The sequence below is a fragment of the Sturnus vulgaris genome, chromosome 1 (assembly GCF_052056855.1).
Source record: "Sturnus vulgaris isolate bStuVul1 chromosome 1, bStuVul1.hap1, whole genome shotgun sequence".
NCBI classification, from domain to species: Eukaryota; Metazoa; Chordata; class Aves; order Passeriformes; family Sturnidae; genus Sturnus; species Sturnus vulgaris.
Genome location: NC_142243.1, coordinates 28182097 through 28204436, shown reverse-complemented (window position 1 = coordinate 28204436; position 22340 = coordinate 28182097). Strand labels below are relative to the sequence as shown.

The following is a 22340-nucleotide window of genomic DNA, read 5'->3' as shown; positions in this document are numbered from 1 at the left end:
ATCAGGTATTGCAAGTATTTCATTGTGAAGTAGGTTGAATGGGATGTCATTGTCCTTTAACAAGTGCTGCTGATGGATGTGGTCCATTTAAATGTACAACAGAGAGCTGAACTAGATAATGAACTTATTATTACTCTCTGAGGATTACAGGTTAGTCCCAAAGGAGTGCAGTAAGCTAGAGAAAATCCATATCTACTGGCTAAACAATAGCCAGAGGGCTGACTGGAGATATTGATTTACTTTCTAGGCCATTTAGACCTTAATGGTGGAGAAAAGCTGAAGTGCTGTTTACTTTTCTGCCAGAATCGACCAAACAACCAGTCCATTTTTTAAAGACTTTTGATTGATTTCGCTTAGAGGAATTAGAGGTGATTTATTTTTAAGCTGAAAGCAACTCGTAAATATCTCCCACTACACAGGTTCCATGAGAGTAAATGTTAAGTGGAAATGCTTACTGAGAAATACTTTGCTGCAAATCAATGTGAGCAGGTAATACTCCTTGATAGGAGCAGTCAGGTGTTGGACACCTTTCTCAAGCGTGGTCAAGCCTCTGCTTGTGCTATGTGAGACACAGCATTTTTAAAAGACTTAACTTTCGTGAAGGGGTATGAATCTGATTGCTTGGCTGAATTTGTGCCAGCTGTACCCTGCTGACTTAGAAAAGGGCCATGACTCTGGCAATGTAAGTGGTGTTCAAGGTCAGTAGCGAGCAGCTTTAATATTTGATGGATGAAAACAGTAATTTGTCATGTGACAATTGCCCATGATACTTCATACTCACAGCAGATGAGCTCTAGTTCTAAGGAACAACTCAGAGAAAAAGCAAGATAGGATGCTGGAATTAAGTACTTTCAAAATTAGGCAAGCTTAAAGAAATGCTCCTGAGCATACTGCCGCATTTAGAGACACATCCAAAGAAAATAATGATATGATTTTTATTTCCTAGAGATAACCTGTCTGGAAAAAGTTATAGGTTTATACAAATGTCTGTCAGGTGTTTCACGGCTGTAAATATAAAAAATATGTTGCCAAATTCATTCTTTGGAAAATTCTTATGAAACTTACAAGACCAGATCTGGTATGTTGATAATACTTCTGTTCAGAGATAAAGCCACAATTTTATATTAATTCCCAACACATAGTCCATAGCTACTACTTAGGAAAATTGTGCAGGAACATTTTTTTGAATTCCTCTTGCAAAGACCTTTCCTTAGAAAGTGTTCCTCAGTTCTGCTTTAACATAATATTCTCTATTAATTGGAAACAATACTGTTTTACCTAAGCAGGCTTGGCTTTTTACCTCCTCCCCATTCCCTTCTCTGAAGGGAGTTAGACTTGGTTAATAAGCTGCTTATATAACACAGAAACATGTATCTGTTGCTTGAAAACTAGAATTACAATCGGCTCTAGGGATCTTACAAAAATGTGGAAATATGCATCTTTTAAATCTGGAAGTTACATTTCAAATCCTACATGTGTTTTATGCCACCTCTCCTACCAGCTAAGTCCTTAACTCTATGCTGAGACGTTTGATTCAGCCTCCACACCATGCTACACAGCTGAAAACTGATGGGAAGAAAAAATACTCAAGTATCTTCCCATTCTCTGGGAAAACCCCTGAACAACAGAAGAATTGCATCACTGTGAGGTAAAGGTCATTAGGACTTGGCACAAAGATAATAATTTTTACTGCCTCTTTCTGCTTGTGAACTGATGCCCAGGAACTATGGAAAAGCTAAGAATTTCAGTGTATACTTCATCCTAGTTCTGCAGTATACCTAAAAAAGAAAAAAATCTGGATTAATGTGTGTTCTCTGTTGAAAAACTGAAAAAAATTGATAGAACATATATTTTTATTTTAAGTGTGCATTTTGTAGTCAGCACACTAAGCTTTAATATAACAATTTAGTGCATGCTTTTGTGAAGTCCCTAGCAGAAAATTTTAAAGACTGCTTCATGTATGGTTTCTTTAAGCTTTTTTGCTGGTTAAGATTTGAAAAAGTTCAGTGCCCTTTACCTTTCTTCAGCCTTAAAAAGTTTATGGCAGAATACATTTTGCAGACCTGTTTTAGGTGCTAGGCTTTTAGGCTTTAATACACTCTTAAAATTTGGGGTTTTTTTGTGAGAAAGACAAGCCTGCAAGCTACCTTCTGTGACTTTATACAAGTGTCAGTGGAAGTGTTACCTACAGTTCTCCTGAACTACAGCAAACTGTGATACAGCATTTTATGTGCTGATAATTTGAAATTCCTTATTGGATATTTAGGGTTCAAAAAAAGATGTGCATGTGTATTAAGAAAAGTTGTGCAGCTGATGTTTTCTGTATGTCAAATAACATGAAGTGATTAAAAAACATATGCCAGTTTAATATAAGCTTTTCTGTTTATTTTGTTGTTGGGAGTTGGTTTTTGTTGTTACTTTTTAAATTAAATCTATAGAACGATTGAACTAGAACAAATTATAGATTAGATATATTTTAAGTGTTGGTTGATCTGGCTTAGCTAGTTAGCTAGAAAAGTATTATCTCACCTAAAATTATGAAATTTTATACTGATATAGAGTGCAAATTATGCAAATTTGAAGAAATCAGATCAATGCCCTCAAATGACAGTATTGTCATTCACCATGTTCAATTTCCTTATCAGGTTTAAGTCCTAAAGTATTACTGAGTTTAAAGCACAAAATGATTACTTCCATTTATTTCAGGAGCTGAAAAGCAGTGAGTAAGGATGAGGTTCAAAGAAATCTAAATCTGGGAGGTTTTTGTTGGGTTTATTTTTTTTTTTCTTTGCAAGTGAAGTGCATTAGGAAAGAAAACAACAGCTGGTAGCATGGAGTGTGAGAGATTTTAAAAAGCTGGGGTGAAGTAATGATTAGAAATGCAATATGGAGCTGTAGTGTAAAACGTAAAATCAAAGGCACTGAACTAGACAAATATAATTTAGGCAGAAGCACAGGTCTAATTACTGGGCTTGAGAGCTTAGAGTTATCACCCATAAAGGTTGATTCCTCACCAATTTACTGGCTGCAGAAAAGAATCCTGGTAGACATTGGTGCTAAATTTATGATTCCTGTAGCATATGATTATAAAGAATTAGAAAGGCAGATTTCTTAAAGTGATCTTTGTGTATATTCCTGTCAAAACAGTCTGTATAGGCTTCTTCAAAGTGAAATGTATATAAGCACAAGGACATTCCATGAAAGGTACATTAAGAAACGTTTTTTGAGTTTTATTTAAATATGCTTAGAAAAATTAATTGATTTCTTGTTTGTGTGTATTTTGAATTTTAATGGAGCAGAGGATTAAAGAATAAGTGCAGCCATCTAGTAAGTGAAACCATTCCATGGTGGGTATATAAATGTTACTTGCTGATAATCCACCAGAGTTTTTGGAGGAATGATCCTTGGTCACACAGCTTTGTACAGAGGACCAAAACCACTTTACTCTTTTAGCTTTACTCTCTGCCTGGCAACCTGCCTTGTCCTTTAAGGTGCTGTTCAATGTAGAAAGTTTTCTAAATTTTTATTGTGAAGGATAAGATGGTAAGTAATTATAGTAGTAGAATTTATTATTTATACAGCTACCATGTGCATTTTCAATGCTAAGTCCTGATTTCTACTAAGTAAAGACCTTCTGTCACACTAAAAATGCATTCTGAAGTCTCTGCACATTTACAGAACTGCATTTTTAACCACAGCTGATGACTGTGTTCAATCTTCAGGGGAAAAAAGTTGCCTAAAAATATAGACTCACAAATATAGCATTAATCATAATATTTTCAGGTTTTTAAAAAATCAGAGGCATTTTAAAAGCAAAACTCATCCCATCCTACTATACAAAACAGAATGTAATGTACAATTATTTAACAACTATGAACTCTTCTTTTCACAAAGAGAATGAAGCTTGTCCCAGGTGTTTCACCTGACTGTTGTCTCCTGAGTGATCTGCACCTGAGATCCAGCAGCTGTGCTGTAACCCTTCTGTAGGAAAGCAGGTAGCAGAGTGTCCATGCATTTCCCCAAGAGAAAGACATGTTATATGCCTATTTTAAAATTCCTTCAAGGTGAGACTAGAGAGAAGGGACAACTTATGTTACCTCTTGAATTGAATGTGCTACAGGGAACACAGGTGGGCTGGGTTCAGATCTTGGATTCTTCTGTGGTAAATTATTAAAATCCGCAAGTATAAGAGTGCTTAGATGCATTGTCCTACCAAATACTTGCAAGGATATGTTTTGTAAATTGTCTTTTAGCAAGTAAAGGAGAAATAATGAGACTTCTTTCATGTTGAAGGGCTTGAGATCAGAGTCTTATATCTAGGTTATGTGTTTTGAAACAGATAGGTTTTCAGTTTGAGATTAGAGAGCTTAAATCTAGGACTCAAAAGTGTCTACCCACATATGAACTAGATGTCAGTGCTCTCACTATAGTCAGTGGAGAACCACTTATTTCTCTCCATGAAGCATGGAGAGAAATTCTGCTTACTTAGGCCTGGTAAATCACATCTTCAGTTACATTGAGTAGATAGTTATCTTTTGTCTTGGAGGGAAATACAGTGTCTTCCTACTTTACAGGCAGACAATGCATTGACATGCTGAAGTGTGGTGTTAAACTAAATCCTAGGCAAGCCACCTCCTTCTTAGAACTGGTCTTCTCATAGGGGTGGAATCAGGAGAAAATGACACTTGAAATGGGCGAGGCTTCCTAAATTCATAAACCAGCTCTTCAATAAAAATAAATTTTAAATTCCTCTGAATCCCAGTCAGAGAGGCAGAGTCTGACCTGTAAAAGTTTAAAACTGTAAGGTTGATATATTTCTGGAGGAATAATAAGGAGAAAGATTTAGATAAAGATCTTCTACACAGTCTGGTTTTCTCCTGCGTAGTCACAGAAGAGATGCGCACTGTTTGCCTTACAGCATTTGATGGCTTACTTTTTTTTGTACCTTTTTTTTCCTTTTTTTTCCTTTTTTTTCTTTTTTTTTCTTTTTTTTTTTTTTTTTTTTCCTAATCTTCTCATTGTGTCCTACTTGGGAATGGTATAAAGCATGTTGTTTCAAGTAGTTTATGGTAGTGGGAGGATTTTTTTTGGCAGGAATCAAATAGAAAGTATTGAGATACTTCAGTTTTTCAGTGAGTTAAAGCATGGGCTAGAGAAAAAGGTTGTTTAATCACATACCATCCCCTGATTTACAAGGAAACAAAACTGGTTTGTGTGATTGTTAGTTTGCCAGTTTTCTAAAACAAAGTTACAGTTTTGCATGTGAAGCAGCCAATGAGGAGTTCCTTCTTCAAACCTTTCTCTGAATCTCTGAAATATCTTACAAGTGCTACTTAGTGTACCCAGAGTCACGTCTGTTTTTACATATCCATATTAGTGGGTGAGGGAAAGGAATATTGTTTTATTCCTCTGACATAATAAGAAGATAAAATGTCTGTCCTTGCTCTGAGATAGTAGGTCTTTTCTAATGTATACAGAGAGGGCTTTTTTGCTTTTTTTGCTTTTTTTCCCTTTTCTTGCTTTTTTTGCTTTTTTTTTAATGAGCTTTGTTGGTTCTCTAGTACGACTGAGGCTGGTAAATGTGGAACTGTTCATACTTTATTTTTGTTCATGATAAAAAACCTCTTGAGATTAATGAGTCATTGGTGCCTCAGCATCTGCTCCCAAGACTGGGGAATTTGGGAAAGAAACTGAGGAGAAATATAAGCATAAAAATAAGTAAAATGTTAAGAGCATAAATCTTCATGATGGTGAATGGATATGAAGGATTTAAGAAGTATAACAGAAATGTTTATTTGGGGGAGCAAAATGACAGATTAAATCACAGCTATAATGAAGGCACTTTTTAAGTGAGTATTTTGAGAAACTTAACTACTTTTTCGGGCTTACCAATGAATTTGTTAAAACAATATATTCAAAAGCAAGCATCAGAAATCCGTATTGAGAACAGATATTACTGTCACTGACCAGAAAATTTCTCCTGTTTCATGGAGAAATACCTTGTAAACTATGTCAGCCAGGTATCATGGTTTTTTATAGTAGCTAGGTTTTGTAACAGTTGCTGTAGGTTACTCTCCAGTAATTGGGCTCAGTTGAGTAAACCACTTTTCTGTAATTCTGGAGAAAATGCTTTTTTTTCCTCATTAACATCTTGTTGCATATTGCCACAAAGCAACCTGAGGCACAACTCAAAAGTTCCTCCTGCATTATAGCACCTAGCACATGCTCCAAATATCTTAAAATTTTTAGACTGTGTTGTTTATGTTTCCATATTTTTACTTCTATTTTTGGATAAAATTTTCCTCCATATAGATGTGCATAGTAGGCTCACTGCAGGGGTCTGTAGTATAAGAAGAGTATGGAAGAAAGGCATCATAACAAAGAATAGGTTTCATAGCACATAAGATTATGGCCTGTGGATCTCACCAGTTATCAATCTGGTGTTGCTCTTGTGTTGGTTTATTTTGTGGTAGCCCTAGCACAGTGAGCACTTCCAGTCTGTCTACTATTTCTCTCAGAAGCCTGAGCAAGTTACATTCTGATCTGTAGCTCAGCAAAATCAGGAAATGGTGCATAGACCTCCAGTGAATTCACTGCACCTTTTGTCTGCAAATACACAGAAAATAGATAATATTTGGGAACACCAGTACCTCTCTGGACTGTGTGAATTGACTGGTATTCATAGGTGAACTGTCTGTACAAATATTTCAATCCAAAAGGATAGTTGGAGCCCGAGGTAAGTAGTGGTTTCCTCTCTAGCCCTCCATTAATCCCCCTGGGGAGATGAAAGTTTAATTCAGCCATTTGTAAACCTAAGAGTCACTGAGAACTAATCCCTGTTTGTAAAATTATAATTATTTTGTTATTTTTCTCTGTGCACCACTTCAAATTTATCCACATTAAATGTCATCTACATTTTTATACCCCAATCACTAAGTACTGCAAGGTCCTTTTGCAACTTTTTATGATTTGTGTTTACTACTGAAAATGGTCTGAGCAAGGTATCCAGGAGTGGATTCTTGGCCAGATGTGAGAGCAGAGCTGAAGGCAGGACTAGAACTGAATAGATGATGGGGAAGGATGAAAATTACAGCTGGAATGAGCTGCAGAGAGTTTTGAGAAAATTGGGCAAGGACTGGAAAAAGGAGACTGGCAGGTGGGCAGCGGAGGTTGCAGCACAATTGCATGGACAACTGTCAGCTATACTGCAAAACTATTATAAAGCATGACAGAAAATGGAGTCAAATTCAGTTTTGCAGCAGTAGAACAGATTAATGTCAGGAAAAATGATCTCGCAGTATTACTTAGTGGTGCAAATATTTATGGGGTAGCTTTTCAACCATGGGTAGTATCATTTTATGATATGTGAAAATGTTATTTATTGTGTAAAACTGGAACTGGTCTATGAGGATTTTAGCTTTTCTGCAGTTATCTATATGGCCTCTGCTTATGCTCTGTGCCATAGGAGATTAACACTTAGATTTGCCAGAAGTACAGTTGGTAATGGAAAAAGGAAAAAATTGACAAAGATGTCTCTATTAAAATCATGCCAGTCACACATAAATCTCTTATGGATGTGCATCTCCACTGGCTATTTCCTTACCTTTGCGTATGATTCATTATAAAGAAGAACAGGAATTATATGATTGTTAAGACAGAAGTAGAAAGAAAAGAACATTAGAAAAAGTCATACATTCTTATTAATATATATTATGTGCTGCAATGAAATCATTTTTACCTAAGTATAAAATTACCTAGATAATAGATTTATGAACTGTAAGAAAAGATGGAAAATATGTTGTCTGTTGAAAATTACTGTGAGAGACCTGGTAAAAATATTCTTTATACTGAATTGTAGAAAACATTGAATATTTTTTAGCAACTGAAGTTTTATCTGTTTCATACCATATTGAGTATTTAATTAGATAATATCCAATGTATACACATATTTCTATCGCCAGAAGTACAAAGTACGATCTCTATGACATATAATATGCTGTAAATTTTTACTTCACAGAATCACAGAATAAATTAATTTGGAAAACACCTCTGAGATCTCTGAGATCATCAGATTATCAAGTCCAGCCTATGACCAAACACCACCATGTCATCTAGGGCATGGTACTAAATGCCGTGTCCAGTCATTCCTTAAACACCTCCACGGATGGTGAGCACCACTTCCCTGGGCAGCCCATTCCAATATCTGATGACCCATTCTGTGAAGAAATTCTTCCTAATGTGTGAACAGCTTGACATAGATCCTCTTGTCCTGTTAGTTGTTGCCTGGAAAAAGACAGACACCCCCTTCCCACCACCCCAGCTACACCCTCCTTTCAGGCAGTGTAGAGAGCAATCAGATCTCCCCTGAGTATCCTTTACTCTGGGCTAAACACCCCCAGCTCCCTCAGTTGCTCCTCACAGGGCTTGTACTCCAAACCCTTCACCAGCTTTTTTGCCTTTTCCTGGTCTTGCTCCAACACCTCAGTGTCTTTCCTGAATTGAGGGGCCAAGAGCTGGACACAGTATTTGAAGTGTGGCTTCACCAGTGCCGATTACAGGGGAAGAATATCATCCCTAGTCCTGTTGGCCATACTGTTCTTGATATGGCCAAGATGCCACTGTCCTTCTTGGCTGTCTGGGCACACTGCATTCAGCCACACTTGTTCAGCAGCTGTTGACGAGCAGCCCCAGGTCCTTTTCTGCTGAGTCACTTTTTGGCTGTTTTGCCCCCAGGCTGTAGCACTGCATGGGGTTCTTGTGCCCAAAGTGCAGGACCTGGCTCTTGGTCTTGTTGAACCTTGCACTGTTGGTCTTGGCCCATTGATCCAGTCTGCCCAGGTCCCTCTGCAGAGCCTTCCTACCCTCCAGCAGATGAGAACACCAACCCAACTTGGTGTCATCTGCATATTTACTAATGATACTGTCAAACCCCTCATCCAAATCAATAGATACAGTAGGCAGGACTGGGCCCAACACTAATCCCTGGGGAACAGCACTAATGATGAGGTGTTGAATGAATATGGCACCTTTCACCATCAGTCTCTGGGCCCGGCCATTCAGCCAGCCCAGAGAAGAGTGCATCTGTCACTTGCTTTTGAATCTGTGTCTTGCATGCTGGGGCTCATTAAACCAAAAGAACCAACTTCAGACACACCTTTTCCCAGAGTCCTTTTTTTGCTATACCTTGGGAATCACTTTCATTCTGCTTTAAGGTATAAGAGTCCACAAACTGAATTAAAATCATAGAATGTTTTGGGTTGGAAGGGACCTTTGAATATCATCTTGTTCTGACATCCCTGCCATGGGCAGGGATACCTTCCACTAGACATTGCTCAAAGCCCCATCCAACCTGGCCTTGAACACTTCCAGGATTGAGGCATCCACAGCTTCTCTGTGCAACGTGTTCTAGTGTCTCACCACCCTCATCATAAAAGAATTTTTCTTTATGTCTAATCTGAATGTAGTGTTTTTCAATTTGATAGAATTACAAATAATAATAAACCTACCACAGAGATAGATTTTTCCCACCTCTATACTGCATGGAATTTTATACTACCCTCTGTTGTGTCTGGCAGTAATGACCAATGTCAGTGACAGAATATTGGAAGAGATGTTCAGATTTTCTGCCAATCATGACATTTCCTATACTTCTAGTTTCATTTTTAGATCTTATTATCTGTATTGTCATCCTTAAGAAATACGTGTTTTTATTTAGGTCTTCTTTAGGATTATTTTATTTTTCTTCTCTTCTGTACTTTATCATCATACCTTTTTCAGTGCTGCAGAACTTCAATGCATTTCAAAATTAAGTTCCTATTTTTTCCTCGTTCTTCTCTTTCATGGTTCCTCTATTTTCTGATGATGACCTCCTCTTTTTTCACATATACTTGGCAACCCTTTTTTTCTCTTTGTACTGCTCACAGTTTCTCCTCTGTGGAAATATACCTCCATTTCAGCACATTTTTCTGGTATTTTTGGTTCCCTGCAGAGGTGGTTCTACACATTATTCCACATTTGCTTGGAACAAAAGAGGGAATAAGGGAGAAAAGGGAGGTAAAGTGACCTGTTCCTTTTAAATACATAGCATGAATCTGTGTCTCTGAGCACCTTCGAGACTTGTGGTGGATGAGATGATAAGCATCTACTCTTTATGGTTTCTTTGCTACTTTTTTTTTCCTGCCATAGAATTTTCTTTTTTAAATTCATTATGTTCTGTACATTGTTGTTCATGAATGCTGCTCTTAGAATGGGAGCTTTATGCTGAAAATTCTATGAGTTTATGATATAGATTGAGATCAACTCTTGACACTTACTGACAAAGAAACTACTTTTGCAACAAAGTTGGAATAGTCTTTAAAAAAGTATTTTCAGAAAGCAGTGCTGAGAGATTATGTTTTGGGGAACAATGTACTTTCTGGAGGAATTAAAGTTCCACTTGTCCATGAGCAGACATTCTTACACAGATTTGTATTAGAGTTGCTTTCTGGCAGTGGACTTTTCAAGGAATTTACCTTGGAAGACTGAAGAATTCTAGTAGTTTTCTGAGTAAAAAATCTCCAGTGTAGATTAAAAGATAAAAGTTGGCAGAACTGGAGACAAAAATTTGTTGCTTCTCTGCCAAGGAACATGGAAAATAAAGCCTTCCCATAGTCTTTTTCCAAGTGGTCATAATATGGTTAAAATCTGTATTTATTTTCATGCAGATGGCTAGAGGCATATTCCTGATGCAAGGCCATTCTAAATTTCAAATCTCTGTTTAGAAAATGTAGCTGTGTTAAAACAGTTCAAAGTGTATGTTGTCAAACACTCTTAATATAAGCAAATATACATGTCTTTAATCCAGTCGTTTTCAAAAGTGGTCAAGGTATTTCAGCTGACATTTTACAAAAATAACAGAATTTTTCTGACAAAGACATTTTAGCTGAAGACATTGAAGCTTGACACTGCATAATTAAAATGAAAATAAATATAATAAATATAAATAGTAAATATGAGAAGTGTAAATAGGATGAGGTGAAAGTGTGACAAACTTGCAAATGTAGCAATAAGCTCTTGCCCCAAGTGAAGACCATAAATGCAGAATAAGAATTTGTTACTTAAGTTAAAGGTACTCCTTTTATTGTGACCTTTTATTAGCAGCCCATAACGGTTGTATTGTTATGCACGTTCTGACAGAGTGTTCACACTGCAGTGAAGTATAGATGCTCTTCAGGTGTTGAATAAAGTATTTACTATTTCCATATTTAGATACAGGACAATTTTTCAATGACATGCCTTGTAATTGCTTAATCAGAAAGGTTATATAAAATAGTTTTAGCAGTAGGGGGGTTTCTGATTAACTGATAATGGAGCAAACCCATATCACACACTATTTTGATTATTTTGCCTTGATTACCAAATATTAGTCTGAACTTTTCCGAGAAACATACCTAAGTTTCTAAGTCTGATATTTATCCACAGTATAGAAATGCTGTAAGAAGTGGCAGTGTTAGCCCTTCTGTACTGTCCCTGAAGGTGAGAGGAGCTGAGTTTCTTGTTAACAGATCCCTTGGGGCAGATTGCAGTGAAATGGCATGGAGTGGCTGGTATTTATGCATATATAGATATCACCACATGTAGATCAAGTGATGAGATTTGATTGTTGCTTGGTTGAAGTGATGGTCACTGTCTTGATCTGTCAGGGGTGAGGAAGGCCCTGAAATGTATAGTTTAGTGGGTTGATCTATGTTCAGGTTCAGGTAGGAACACCCTCCCCTGGGGTGGGAGTTTAACACTGTCTGTTGAAACACTGTGGATCATGTTCAGTCCTCTGGTGGAAAGTCCCAGAAATTAGTCTGGGGGCACTTTGAGGAACTTTGATAGTTTATTACATCTTCTAAGACATTACAGCTGCTTCTCAAGTCTGCTTGGTTTAGCCAGTTATTCCCCACAGAAGGGATGAGCACCTTCAGCCTGTGTGTGAATGTCCTGGTACATCTCCAGGACCAGTTTTATGCCTGAACAAGTTATGTAACTGAGGACACTGGCGTGATAAAAAGCATTTTCCCATATAGCAAGATCTGCTCCTTACCAGCCTCTTCCCTTACTTGGCTCAAACTCCAGTTTATTGCTAAACAGACTGGTTTGTTGTGGTCCTCCTTCGTGCTCACCCCCTCTGCACCTGGGCTGTTCTTAGGTTTCACCATCACACACCCAAAACCTCTCCTCCTCCCCTTCAGTTGGGGGATGCAACCTGGCCTCAGCAAAGCACCTGCTGCTTTTGCAAATGCCCAATTGTACGAGTCATTAACCATTAACATTTCAGTCTCTCATAACTGTCATGCAAATTTATTTCATCCCTGTTAAAGAAGATCATTCTGCTTTTCAGAAAATTGACCAATACTTGAAAATGTGGAACACTGCTAGCATAAAAGGTGTTTTGGTTCTTGAAGTAAAGTTTTGTTTTTGTCATTCCTACACCTATAGGCTGTATATTTTGACATACTATAATACAATAGCAAGATAGGTGAGCCTTTAATTATGACTGATGTTTTCTTCATATTGTGTGAAGTTTTTAAGAGTTCAGCTATGCATTTCAAAGCATATTAAAAAAAAAAAAAAACAAACACCAAAAGAACAAGCCCTTTTTTGTAGAATAACCCATTCCCTTTCCTATTCCAACAAAACCAATGTTGTAAAGGAGGAGCAGACTTCAAACTTGGTTTTGGTCATCTCCTATTAAAAGCTGGTAAGTCTCTGGGAGAGAGAGAAAATATACATGACAGCAGCCTGTGATTCAGTTTCTTGCAGTTTGATTGTGGCAAAATTGTCGTTAAATATGTATTTGTTTAGCAATCTAAAATTTACTTGCATTGTGAAATAAATTGGAATGGCCATGAGAGTAGTTCATTGATCTTCTGTTTGCTGCTGCACTGATAAGCAGATGAGCTTTACCTCTTTGAAACAGGAATGCAAGTGGGAGATATGAACTAGAGGTTGGGGTTTTATTTATTATTAGAAAATTTGTAATGTTTACTAAAATAATAATACTTGTCTGGCTTATGAAAATTTCAGTATAATTTCTCTCAAGTTCTTTATTTAACTCAATTTTGTATTTCTAGGAAAGACATCAGTTTTAATACAATCCTCTGTTCAATAAAAGATATAGTGCATTTGAATAAAGCCACAAAATTTAATCTATTTCATGGTATGTAAAGGAAATCGGTAAATCATTTGAAAACTAAGTATAAAATTATTTGTATCTACGTCTGTCTTTGTATTTGAAAAACTGTCAAGTAAGTTGTCTTTCTATTCTTAAAAACAGAGACTAGACAATGGAGAGCAGACTAACAATACAATTTTCAGCCTGACAGAATCTTATATTTAAATTACAAGAAATCAAAACCTCACCTGATATATTTACTTAATGTTCTGTTACAAGATTCAACAAGAATTAGATTTAGAGATCTGAATTTTCTAGTAATCTTTGAGTGTATTGACAATGCTGGGTTTTGTGTAGCTGAGCTCAAAATACCTGAATTTGACACACTGTATTCTGAATGACTCAAAAATATATGTCTATTTTAACTTTGTGTAAGTTTGTTATATAGAGTGAGTCAATTTAGAGCAGTCTTTTAAATATAGAAAAAGAAAAGAGTCTTCATTTGTGGTAAAAGTAACTGAATAGCAAAAGGAAAGGCTATCAAAAGAGAAGACACAAAGGCTTTTTTAGCTTAATAATAGGATCAAAAGACATTACAATGTATGTTTATGAATACTTACATCAAGGTTTTGTTAGTCTTTTTGTTTTGTTGAGGTTTTTGTTTGTTTGGAGTTTTGTTGGGGGTTTTTGTGGTTGGTTTGGTTTTTTGTTTGTTTTGCGGTTTTAGTTTGATGTGGGGTTTTTTGTTTGTTTGTTTTGGGGTTTTTTGTTTGTTTTGGTTTTCTTTTTATTTTATTATTGATCATCTCTGTGTAGAAACTAGTAGGGAAATAGCTGCATCCAGATTTTCCAAAGGCATCCAATGGAAATTCAAGACTTAGTTCACAGTTCTTTAGAAACAAAAGGTTTCTAAATTTCTTCATGTATGGTGGTATAAATAGAGCACTTGATCTCAGGTCAGCATGGCAGTATGGTAGCTAAACTGCAGGTATAGAAGGAACATATGTCAGATCACTTCCATTCATATACTTGAGAAATCTGGACCTGAACCCTCTTGGTTGTTAGAGCTCCTGTGAGAGTATGCCATTTATCTGAGAAGAGGTTCTCAAAAATAGTTTCCAGGTACTTTCAGATTTTCTGTGTATAAGCCTTTGGGAATTCCTGTGAATTTTTTCATCGGAAGTCTGTCATTTCCTTATTACTCTTCTCATCCCAGCTCTGTATAGGCTGCCAGGTTGGACATCTTTACACCCCTCTGATGCTATATCAGGAATTGCTGGCACTTGCACAAACAGGTTTCTGGAAATGGCCAGTACTGCAATACCTCTTCTTACTTTGTGGTTTTAAGAGTCATTAAGTAGATTTCAACAACAATTAAGTAGTATTTTATATGTAACTTGAAATAACTAAAAGTAGGATTTATACTTTTGACATCCTTTACGGTCATCTACATTTATGTTTCATTCTTCCCCACTTCTGGCTCATGCAGACTCTGTTGTTTTCAAGAGCACAATGTGCTGTGCCTATGTCAGAGAACAGTTTATACAAGTGGAGAAACTGTGTTCATATCTGATTCCTAAGTGGGAATAATGAATTCTAATTCAGTGTCTTTTGTTGTGGTTGTTTAGCTTCTTTTTCTTGTTGCAGAATAATAATTACTCATGGGAGTTCACGAAAAGTACACATACTGATTTGAAATGGTGCTGTTGGCGTCCTGATTGTCTTTAACAGTATGCAATAAATCTGGTAAAACAGAAGTGCAGTCTTTATGTATTTAAGAAGGAAAAAAGTGTAAATTCTGCCTGCTGTCATGATAAACTAAGCAATTTACTGGCATTTAATCCAGTTTTATTTTCCTGTAGAACCTGTTAATGAACTTCAAGATGCAGGTCTCATTGCCCATTTAAAATGTGTCTATGAGTGAATTACCTGGAAATACCGCTTTCCTACTGCAAAATATCTAAAGATTGTTAGATCTGGAATTTTTATTTTCTTCTAGTATCTCATCTGTCATCATCTACAATAGGCATTTGCCTTTACTTTTAACTATCTTAAGGCAAGCTACATTTTTGTCTTGGCTCTTCTTCATGATGGGATTGCCCTGCTTGCACATTCTACTACTCTGCAGGATAAAGATGTTAACTGTGAATCAGAAATCGTATAGTAGGTGTGAGACATGAAATAAAATCGATACATTTTTCTGAGGCATGTCACTGGTTAAGTGACAAAAAATATTCTGATAGTCACTGAAAAAGAAAAGTCAAAGGTACATTTGAACCTGTCAGTTCAACACATTCCTGTTATCCCTTTAGGGGATATCATACAACTTGACACCAACATTTAAGCTTTGAAAATTATGAGCTCATCTATTTCAAATGGGATGTCACATGTTCCCAAGCCTTTGCCATTACTTATAGTGGAAGACAGGATGATCACTTTTGTCACATATTGATAGTGAATAAGATCTTTCTTTTTTTCTTTTCTTTTTTTTTTCTTGTTTCAGAATGAAGAACAAATTTTGGTATTTTGAATTTGGCACTTCGGAAACTTTCTCAGCCACCTGTAAGAAGCTGCATGAATCTGTAGAAATAGAAGTAAGAAACTAATTGTTGCCTTTATCCTTGAAATGTCACTAGTTTGGCTGAAATGCAGGGAGCAAGGGTGCAGAGTGCCTGAATCCAACAAGGCAAAGCAGTGCACATCCTTTCGACCCTATATTCCAAAATATTATTTTTATCATGTCTATTTGTAGTGTAGCCCTGCACACTGGAACAAAGTTCAGTTTGATGATTAGTGAAGTCTTAATACAGTAGACAAGGTCAAGAGGTGAAGTATAACATTAGAAATCAATAGGGAGTGTGGCTAGGTCAGATGGAAAAATGAAAGACTGTTGGAGGGAGTGAGAGCTGCTGCAGGATTAAAATAAAAAAAATAATCTTATTATTTCTAGGTCCCAAGGTTTTATAACCTTTAAAACTCAAATCCCTAAAATTGTACTTACTTTCCTGAATAAAGGTTAAAGAATATATATATTTTTTGAATTATTCCCCTTCATTAAATAGCTTTTCTCTCTGCACAAGGGGTCATCTTTCCATTATACATTGAACATTAACTAGAAAGACACAGGATACGTACAGACAAAATACGAATTTAAAATAATGTGCCACTGCCACTTTGATGGCTGCTAGAATAAGTGGCTAAATTACATAAACTGTTTGGGCATCTGAAGTCTATGAATAAGTACATGAGAAATGAGTGAAGATACAAACCTGAGAATTTAGGTTAAATAATGAAACCATTTCTCAAGAGGAATATGTTGCTTTTCCTTTCCGGTAGTAATGAGAAACTGCACGTCAGTGGAGTATTTGTACAGTAGCATGAGGCACTCAGAGAGGTCTGGTGGGAACTGTGAGAGTCCAGTCAAAGCCTCCTAAAGGGTGAAGTCTGAAATGATCTGAGGGGAACCATGTACCTGGTTGCAGAACAGTAGCAAAGAATACTGAGGCTGAAACTGTAAGACCAGCAGTGCCACACTTGCCTGATGTGCTGTTATGTTTCTCTTTGAAGCAAAAACCTGATCCTCATGTGTTAGATTAAAATACAATAAAAATAAAACTCCACCAAAAGCCTGAGAAAAAAAAATTAACAAAAAAAGCACCCTTGCTTCCCAAGAGAGTGCTTCACACACGAGTTTAAGGAAATGTAGCATGAAAAATATTTTATTAGTTAGTGGAAGAAATGCTTACCTGGTTTGATTAGATTTGAATAAACTGCAAGTTAAATGTACCTTTTGATTAAAAACAAATTGAAGAGCAGGCTTTCCCAATAAAATACTGCTATCTAGAGAAAGTCATACATATCCTGATAGGTACTAAGATGTGAACTTTAACCATATAATTTTAATCACTGAAAGGGTTATTAAATGTTAACATCACAAAGCAAACAAGTAGCTATACAAGTTTGTAGTGCTGCTGCTATTAGCTGTGTAATTATTACCTATTCATGTCAATAACTAATGAGGCACGTTTGGTTATACTCACTTAATCTATCCTGGTCATGACCATTAGTCATACAATTAGGAGCAAAAAGCATCGTTTCCAGAGTTTACAAGAACTGTTAGGAGGTGATTATTTGCATATTTATTTACAATGAGTAAATTACAATGCTTGCCAGTATGCTTGTATTTAATGTTTCTAGTGTGAACATTATCAGCATTTTAGTCTGATTTTTAACCTGATGCCACTTGGAGATGTCACTATAAATGGGAGGTTGATGCATGAGACTACATTTCACTCCAAGTAAAATGCACAAAGAATGTATTTGCTCTATAGCCAAATTTTGAATGAACAAAGCCTGAGAAGATTAAGGATCTGTATCTGTGAGATGGTGATGAGATGTTCTCTGGGCAAATATTTTTTTGGCCTTATATTTGATTTCTGACCTAATTAAGCTTGGTTTTTCTGACATACGTTCTTGACTCATATTTTGTATCTTTTCTTCTGTGTGAGTGTGAGATGAAGAACAAAGTTGGACACAATTCTTACGTTATCCAGAATAAGATGTATTTTGGTTTTCAAAATGGGATGCAAGAAATTGAGGAGAGGTTCTAAAGAGAAAGAGGCCAAAATTAAATAAACAAAAAAACAGGACAAAATAAGTATTTATTTTCAATATTATGTATTTATTTTCAATATGAATGTGTCAGTAAACAAGGCTGAAGATTTTACAATGTAGAGAACTTGCAGTTTATTTCCACTTCAGAAAAAAAAAGAAAGGTATGTGAAAGCTATTTAATGAGAGTAGGTATAGATGTGGTATAAGTAGGAGTGGCATGGACCATACCTGCAATGCTGTAAGAGCATGGTGGGAGTAGTATAAGCCTTCTGTACCACTTGGTATTAATGGGTAAGGGAAAGGAGTGTAAAATATTCCTGTACACTTGCCTGATACTGCCCTTGGTTTCACAGCAAAGCCTCAATATCAGCTCTTTTCAGGCATAGATATGTATTTTCTCAACAGAGAGATTATCTGAAAATAATTTATATGATAAATAAGATATAAACAATAATACCCAAGAAGTGAATGAGCCCAGGAAAGAAGGTAAAAAAGAGTTAGAAGAGCTAGTGTTTCTTCTAATTCTAGGTAAGCATACTCCACATTTTAAAAGCGTGCTTTGGTTTTTAACAGCATCATTACTTTATTTGAAATAAAAAAGGAAAGGAGAAGAGCACCTGTGTTTTGTTTTTGCAGTATATGAATGTGTTGGAACTATGCAGAGCTACCTGTAGGGCAAACTTTTTGTCTGTGTATGAACAAAAGAAATGCTCCTTTCCTTATTCAGAAAGTTGCTCATCACTGGGGGACTCTGAGGCCTCGTCACATAATTGTCTTAGTGTACTACCTGCTGTGCTCAATATTGAGTGAAAATGGAAGCTAGACCCCGCACCATTCTATTTCACAATTCTTCTTTTATTTAAATAATTCCAGTCAGTTTGGGGGACGCCAGACCTTTATAAATTAACAGCAGGGAAATACCAAAGGTGTCAGATTGCATATTTATCATCTTTCTCGTGTAATACTTAAATATGTATTAAGAAGTGACTGACATAAATTAGGCAGATTTCAGAAGCCACAGGCCGTGGCTTGTAGAGGACCCCCTTCTGCTTGACATTTCATCCTTGTCAAAGATCAAATTATTTTAATTTAGGCTGCAAATTATAAGAAATGAAGACTTCTTTGTGGGAATTCCCTGTGGTAATCTGACTTTTGTTGTTACTGCTGCTTGTCAGTGTGCAAAAGATATAATATGCATGCAAATAAGGTTAAAAAATATGTACTATCTAATTATCCAGCCAGTACATTCCACTTGAAGACAGTGGGAGGCCTGACACACAGTATGTGTTTGATTCATTGAGGCCTGCAGGGTATTTACACAAGATTACTTTTAATTATGAAATTAATATCTGTTTATCTAGAATGTATAGCAGTAAGTGAGCATACACATGAGCAGAATTTTTAGCAAAATAAATGATCTTAGTATTTAATACATATAAAATACCAGGGAAAACCACACATTTGCTTCCAAAAATGACAGTGAAAACCTAGGCCTTTATTCTTGTAAGAAAAGTATTATTAAAAAGTTACACTTTCAATTACAGTAGTTGCTACAACTGCCAATTCACTTTCAGGTATGCCTTTCGACTTTAAAGGTTTCCTTGTATGAATATAATCCACAGGTTTAAAATTTGATTCTTGAAGAGCAAATATGAAATGGAAGTCTTAGTGTTGAAATTGTTCTCTGTCCAGATTTATGCTCTTAGAAGAATTAAGATGTGTGTGCATTATAATACAGTTCTGTTTGATGATCTCGGAAAGTTTCAGAATAAACAATTATTCAGTTATTCTTGAGTTGTACTTGACTTTTCTTCTTCAAAGCTGTAATAAAGGTTTAGGCAGAGAGGAAGAAGAGCCAGTGACCCACAGAGCAGCAAGCTACAAGATGTCAGTGGACTATTACTGAGGCATGCTTAATTATTTTTCCAGTTTTCTCCCTGATTATTGTGTATTGGAATTGCAAAATAATACCCGTAATCAATTTGAAATGGATGACTGGATCCTCTACAAGCTTGCAGAACATTGCAGGAGTAGGATCAAATGTTTTAAAAATCTGCTGCTCTATACTGTGGTCCATGTGATTTGTCAGGTTATCGCTGTACTCTGTCTATGTTGTGAGGAATGAAGCGAATCCATCTCTAGCCACGGTACCAATACATGAATGCTGGGCACCTCTGGCTGGTTCAGTGAACTAATGAGTAGAACTGGATGCTTTGCTTTCCACCTGCAGGTTCCACTGTAGTAATATGAAGTTGTGGTTTATTTGCTCCTGTGGAGGTTCTTCAGTATTTTGCTGTATTTTATGAGATAAGAACTTCCTAATGTTGGTAGAGAGGAATTAGTTTGAGTGAATTGAAGCCAGTGAAGGCTAGGTGTATGCTATCAAACTAGGTTCATCTCATCCAATGTATTTCAAGTGAACTGTATTTGCAAATGTTGGGGTTCAGCCACCTGAGAAGATGCTGCAATTTGTCACTGGGCAGGCTGATATGTTAAGATCCCTGAGCCATTCTTCAGAAGTAAAAAATATGGTCCCTTTATAATGATATAATTGGAAACCAGATTTAGCAAAGAAATATGCTTCTATAAAATGTCTTAATGTTCAGGTTTGCTATAGGAAGCATGAGAAATACACATTAGTGACACAAGATGGGTAGAATCCCATCACTGAAGGGACTCTCCTACAAACTAAGATTACTTATGTGTGTCCAGTAAGTCTTGGAAAGGTTTTACATCACTGATGCCTCTTCTTTAGCTCCACATCCTATGTTTTTCCTATGTTTTTGCAATTATGCATATTTCAAAGAACTGGTTGGTGAAGGTTCTGGGGTAAGAATTGCTTCACCTGCATCAGGAATTGTTGTACCCACTTCTACTAATTTTACTTCTTGCTAGGAGCTATGAGTCAGCTATAGCCCTGTTCTCATAGGCTTGTGCCTTTGGACTGAAATGAATACCTGTGTGATGTTCTGTGCTCCTGGGGCTTGCTTAGACCCTTTTCCCTAAGTCTGTGTGTTCTCTGCCTGTGGGGACTTTGTATTCCATTTGTTGTGGAAGGGACTCAGTTGCAAGAGTGACAAGTATCATTGCAAAATCATAAGGCAGAAAATTTAGCTGGAAAAGGCAACAAACATTCCAGTTATTGTTAAAGAAATTTTGGTAGTATAAATATTTTTCTACTAATAGCTGTAGTGAAGCTAGAAATATATTTCACTTGGGTCATTGAACAGGCATCAGATAACAAGACAGTACCAAATGGTCCAACACTTAGGCAATCAAAAGCTGAATAGCAATCATATTTTACCTTCTGAATGGTGATCTGTTCTTATCTCATTCCTCCTTTTCAGATACAAGTATATCTCTTAGTTGTAAACATTGAATAAACTATTATCAGTGTTAAGAATGATAAATTACTGAAGAAAAATATCTGAGAAAAAGAACATTCAGATTTTTCTTCCTCTCTTACTTGCTTTCTCTCTCTTTTTCTTTTTTCCTTTTTTTCCCTTCCTTTCTAATTAGTGTGATGGAATTCAGCTGGACTTAATCAATATCTCTCTGGAAGGAATTGCCATTCTAAACATCCCAAGCATGCATGGTGGATCGAATCTTTGGGGAGAGACAAAGAAAAGACGTAGCCACCGTCGGACAGAAAAGAAGAGGTCAGATAAAAGAACCACCGTTACAGATGCCAAGGAATTGAAGTTTGTATGCCAAGGTAAGCTTACAGATTGATATAGGCTATCTGGCTCCATAATGTCAAGTCAGTTATATAATTGACCTTGTCAAGGAAAAGGATAGTTCTTAGATATTTCCTTTCTTGTGCATTTAGCTTTTCTGATGGGAAGCACTGCCACAAGGGCACAAAGTTGTACTGCCAATTGCAGTCTCTATACTTGTAAACTTGCCTCAGATGTTACCTGTAAAGCAGACTAATCACACCATGTGGCACTGGTTGCTTCTGGGACATTCAGTCTCAAAGTAGTTGGAGATTTTGGAGTTGGAAAGTATTTCTGAGTATTTATGTTTCTTAATGTCAGTGTGCATAAAACTTGGGGATAATCGTGCCCTGTTTCTGACAAGCTTTGGCCAGAGGCGAGAGAAATTACTTCAGAGTAAAAAGAGCAAGCTATCTATACATTTTATGTTTTGTAATGCTGTATGAATCCTTGAATATATATGCTGCAGTTGGCTTGCACAGGCATGATAATTTTTTTCAGGGCTCATATACTTTCCTGGTGATTAGATGCACTTACTCAATAAATTTTATTATTAAACATAACTCTTGACAAAATCAATAATAAATAATAATTGCTGTTCTTCTCTGAGAATCTGAATACCATGCATTGTAACACTTGACTGCACGTCTCAAGTCTGAGTGATTATAAGCCATCACTCTCTTCACACCAAAGGAATGAACAGACCAGAATTTGAAAAAGGTCTGGGTTTTGTTTGTTTGTTTGTTTTTCTCTATTTATCCTGCAAAAAGGATTATCTTTTGCTTCAGAGTATCTTCTTGCTTCTCTTCCTTATTCAGTCTTTATAAAGATCAGGACTTCAACTGTCTTTTGCTGTTGGGATCCCTTTA

The 22340-nt window shown here is 36.4% G+C and overlaps 1 protein-coding gene across 6 annotated transcripts in view; it reads left to right on the top strand.

The window, feature by feature from the left end:
- Nucleotides 1–22340, top strand: part of DGKB (diacylglycerol kinase beta) — a 377865-nt gene that overhangs the window by 280377 nt on the left and 75148 nt on the right. For all 6 annotated transcript variants that reach the window (XM_088162387.1, XM_014894413.2, XM_088162374.1 and 3 more), the window contains 2 exons: nucleotides 15645–15735; nucleotides 21275–21470. In XM_088162387.1, coding sequence (XP_088018513.1) covers nucleotides 15645–15735; nucleotides 21275–21470 — 287 coding nt within the window. The remainder of the gene's footprint in view (nucleotides 1–15644; nucleotides 15736–21274; nucleotides 21471–22340) is intronic.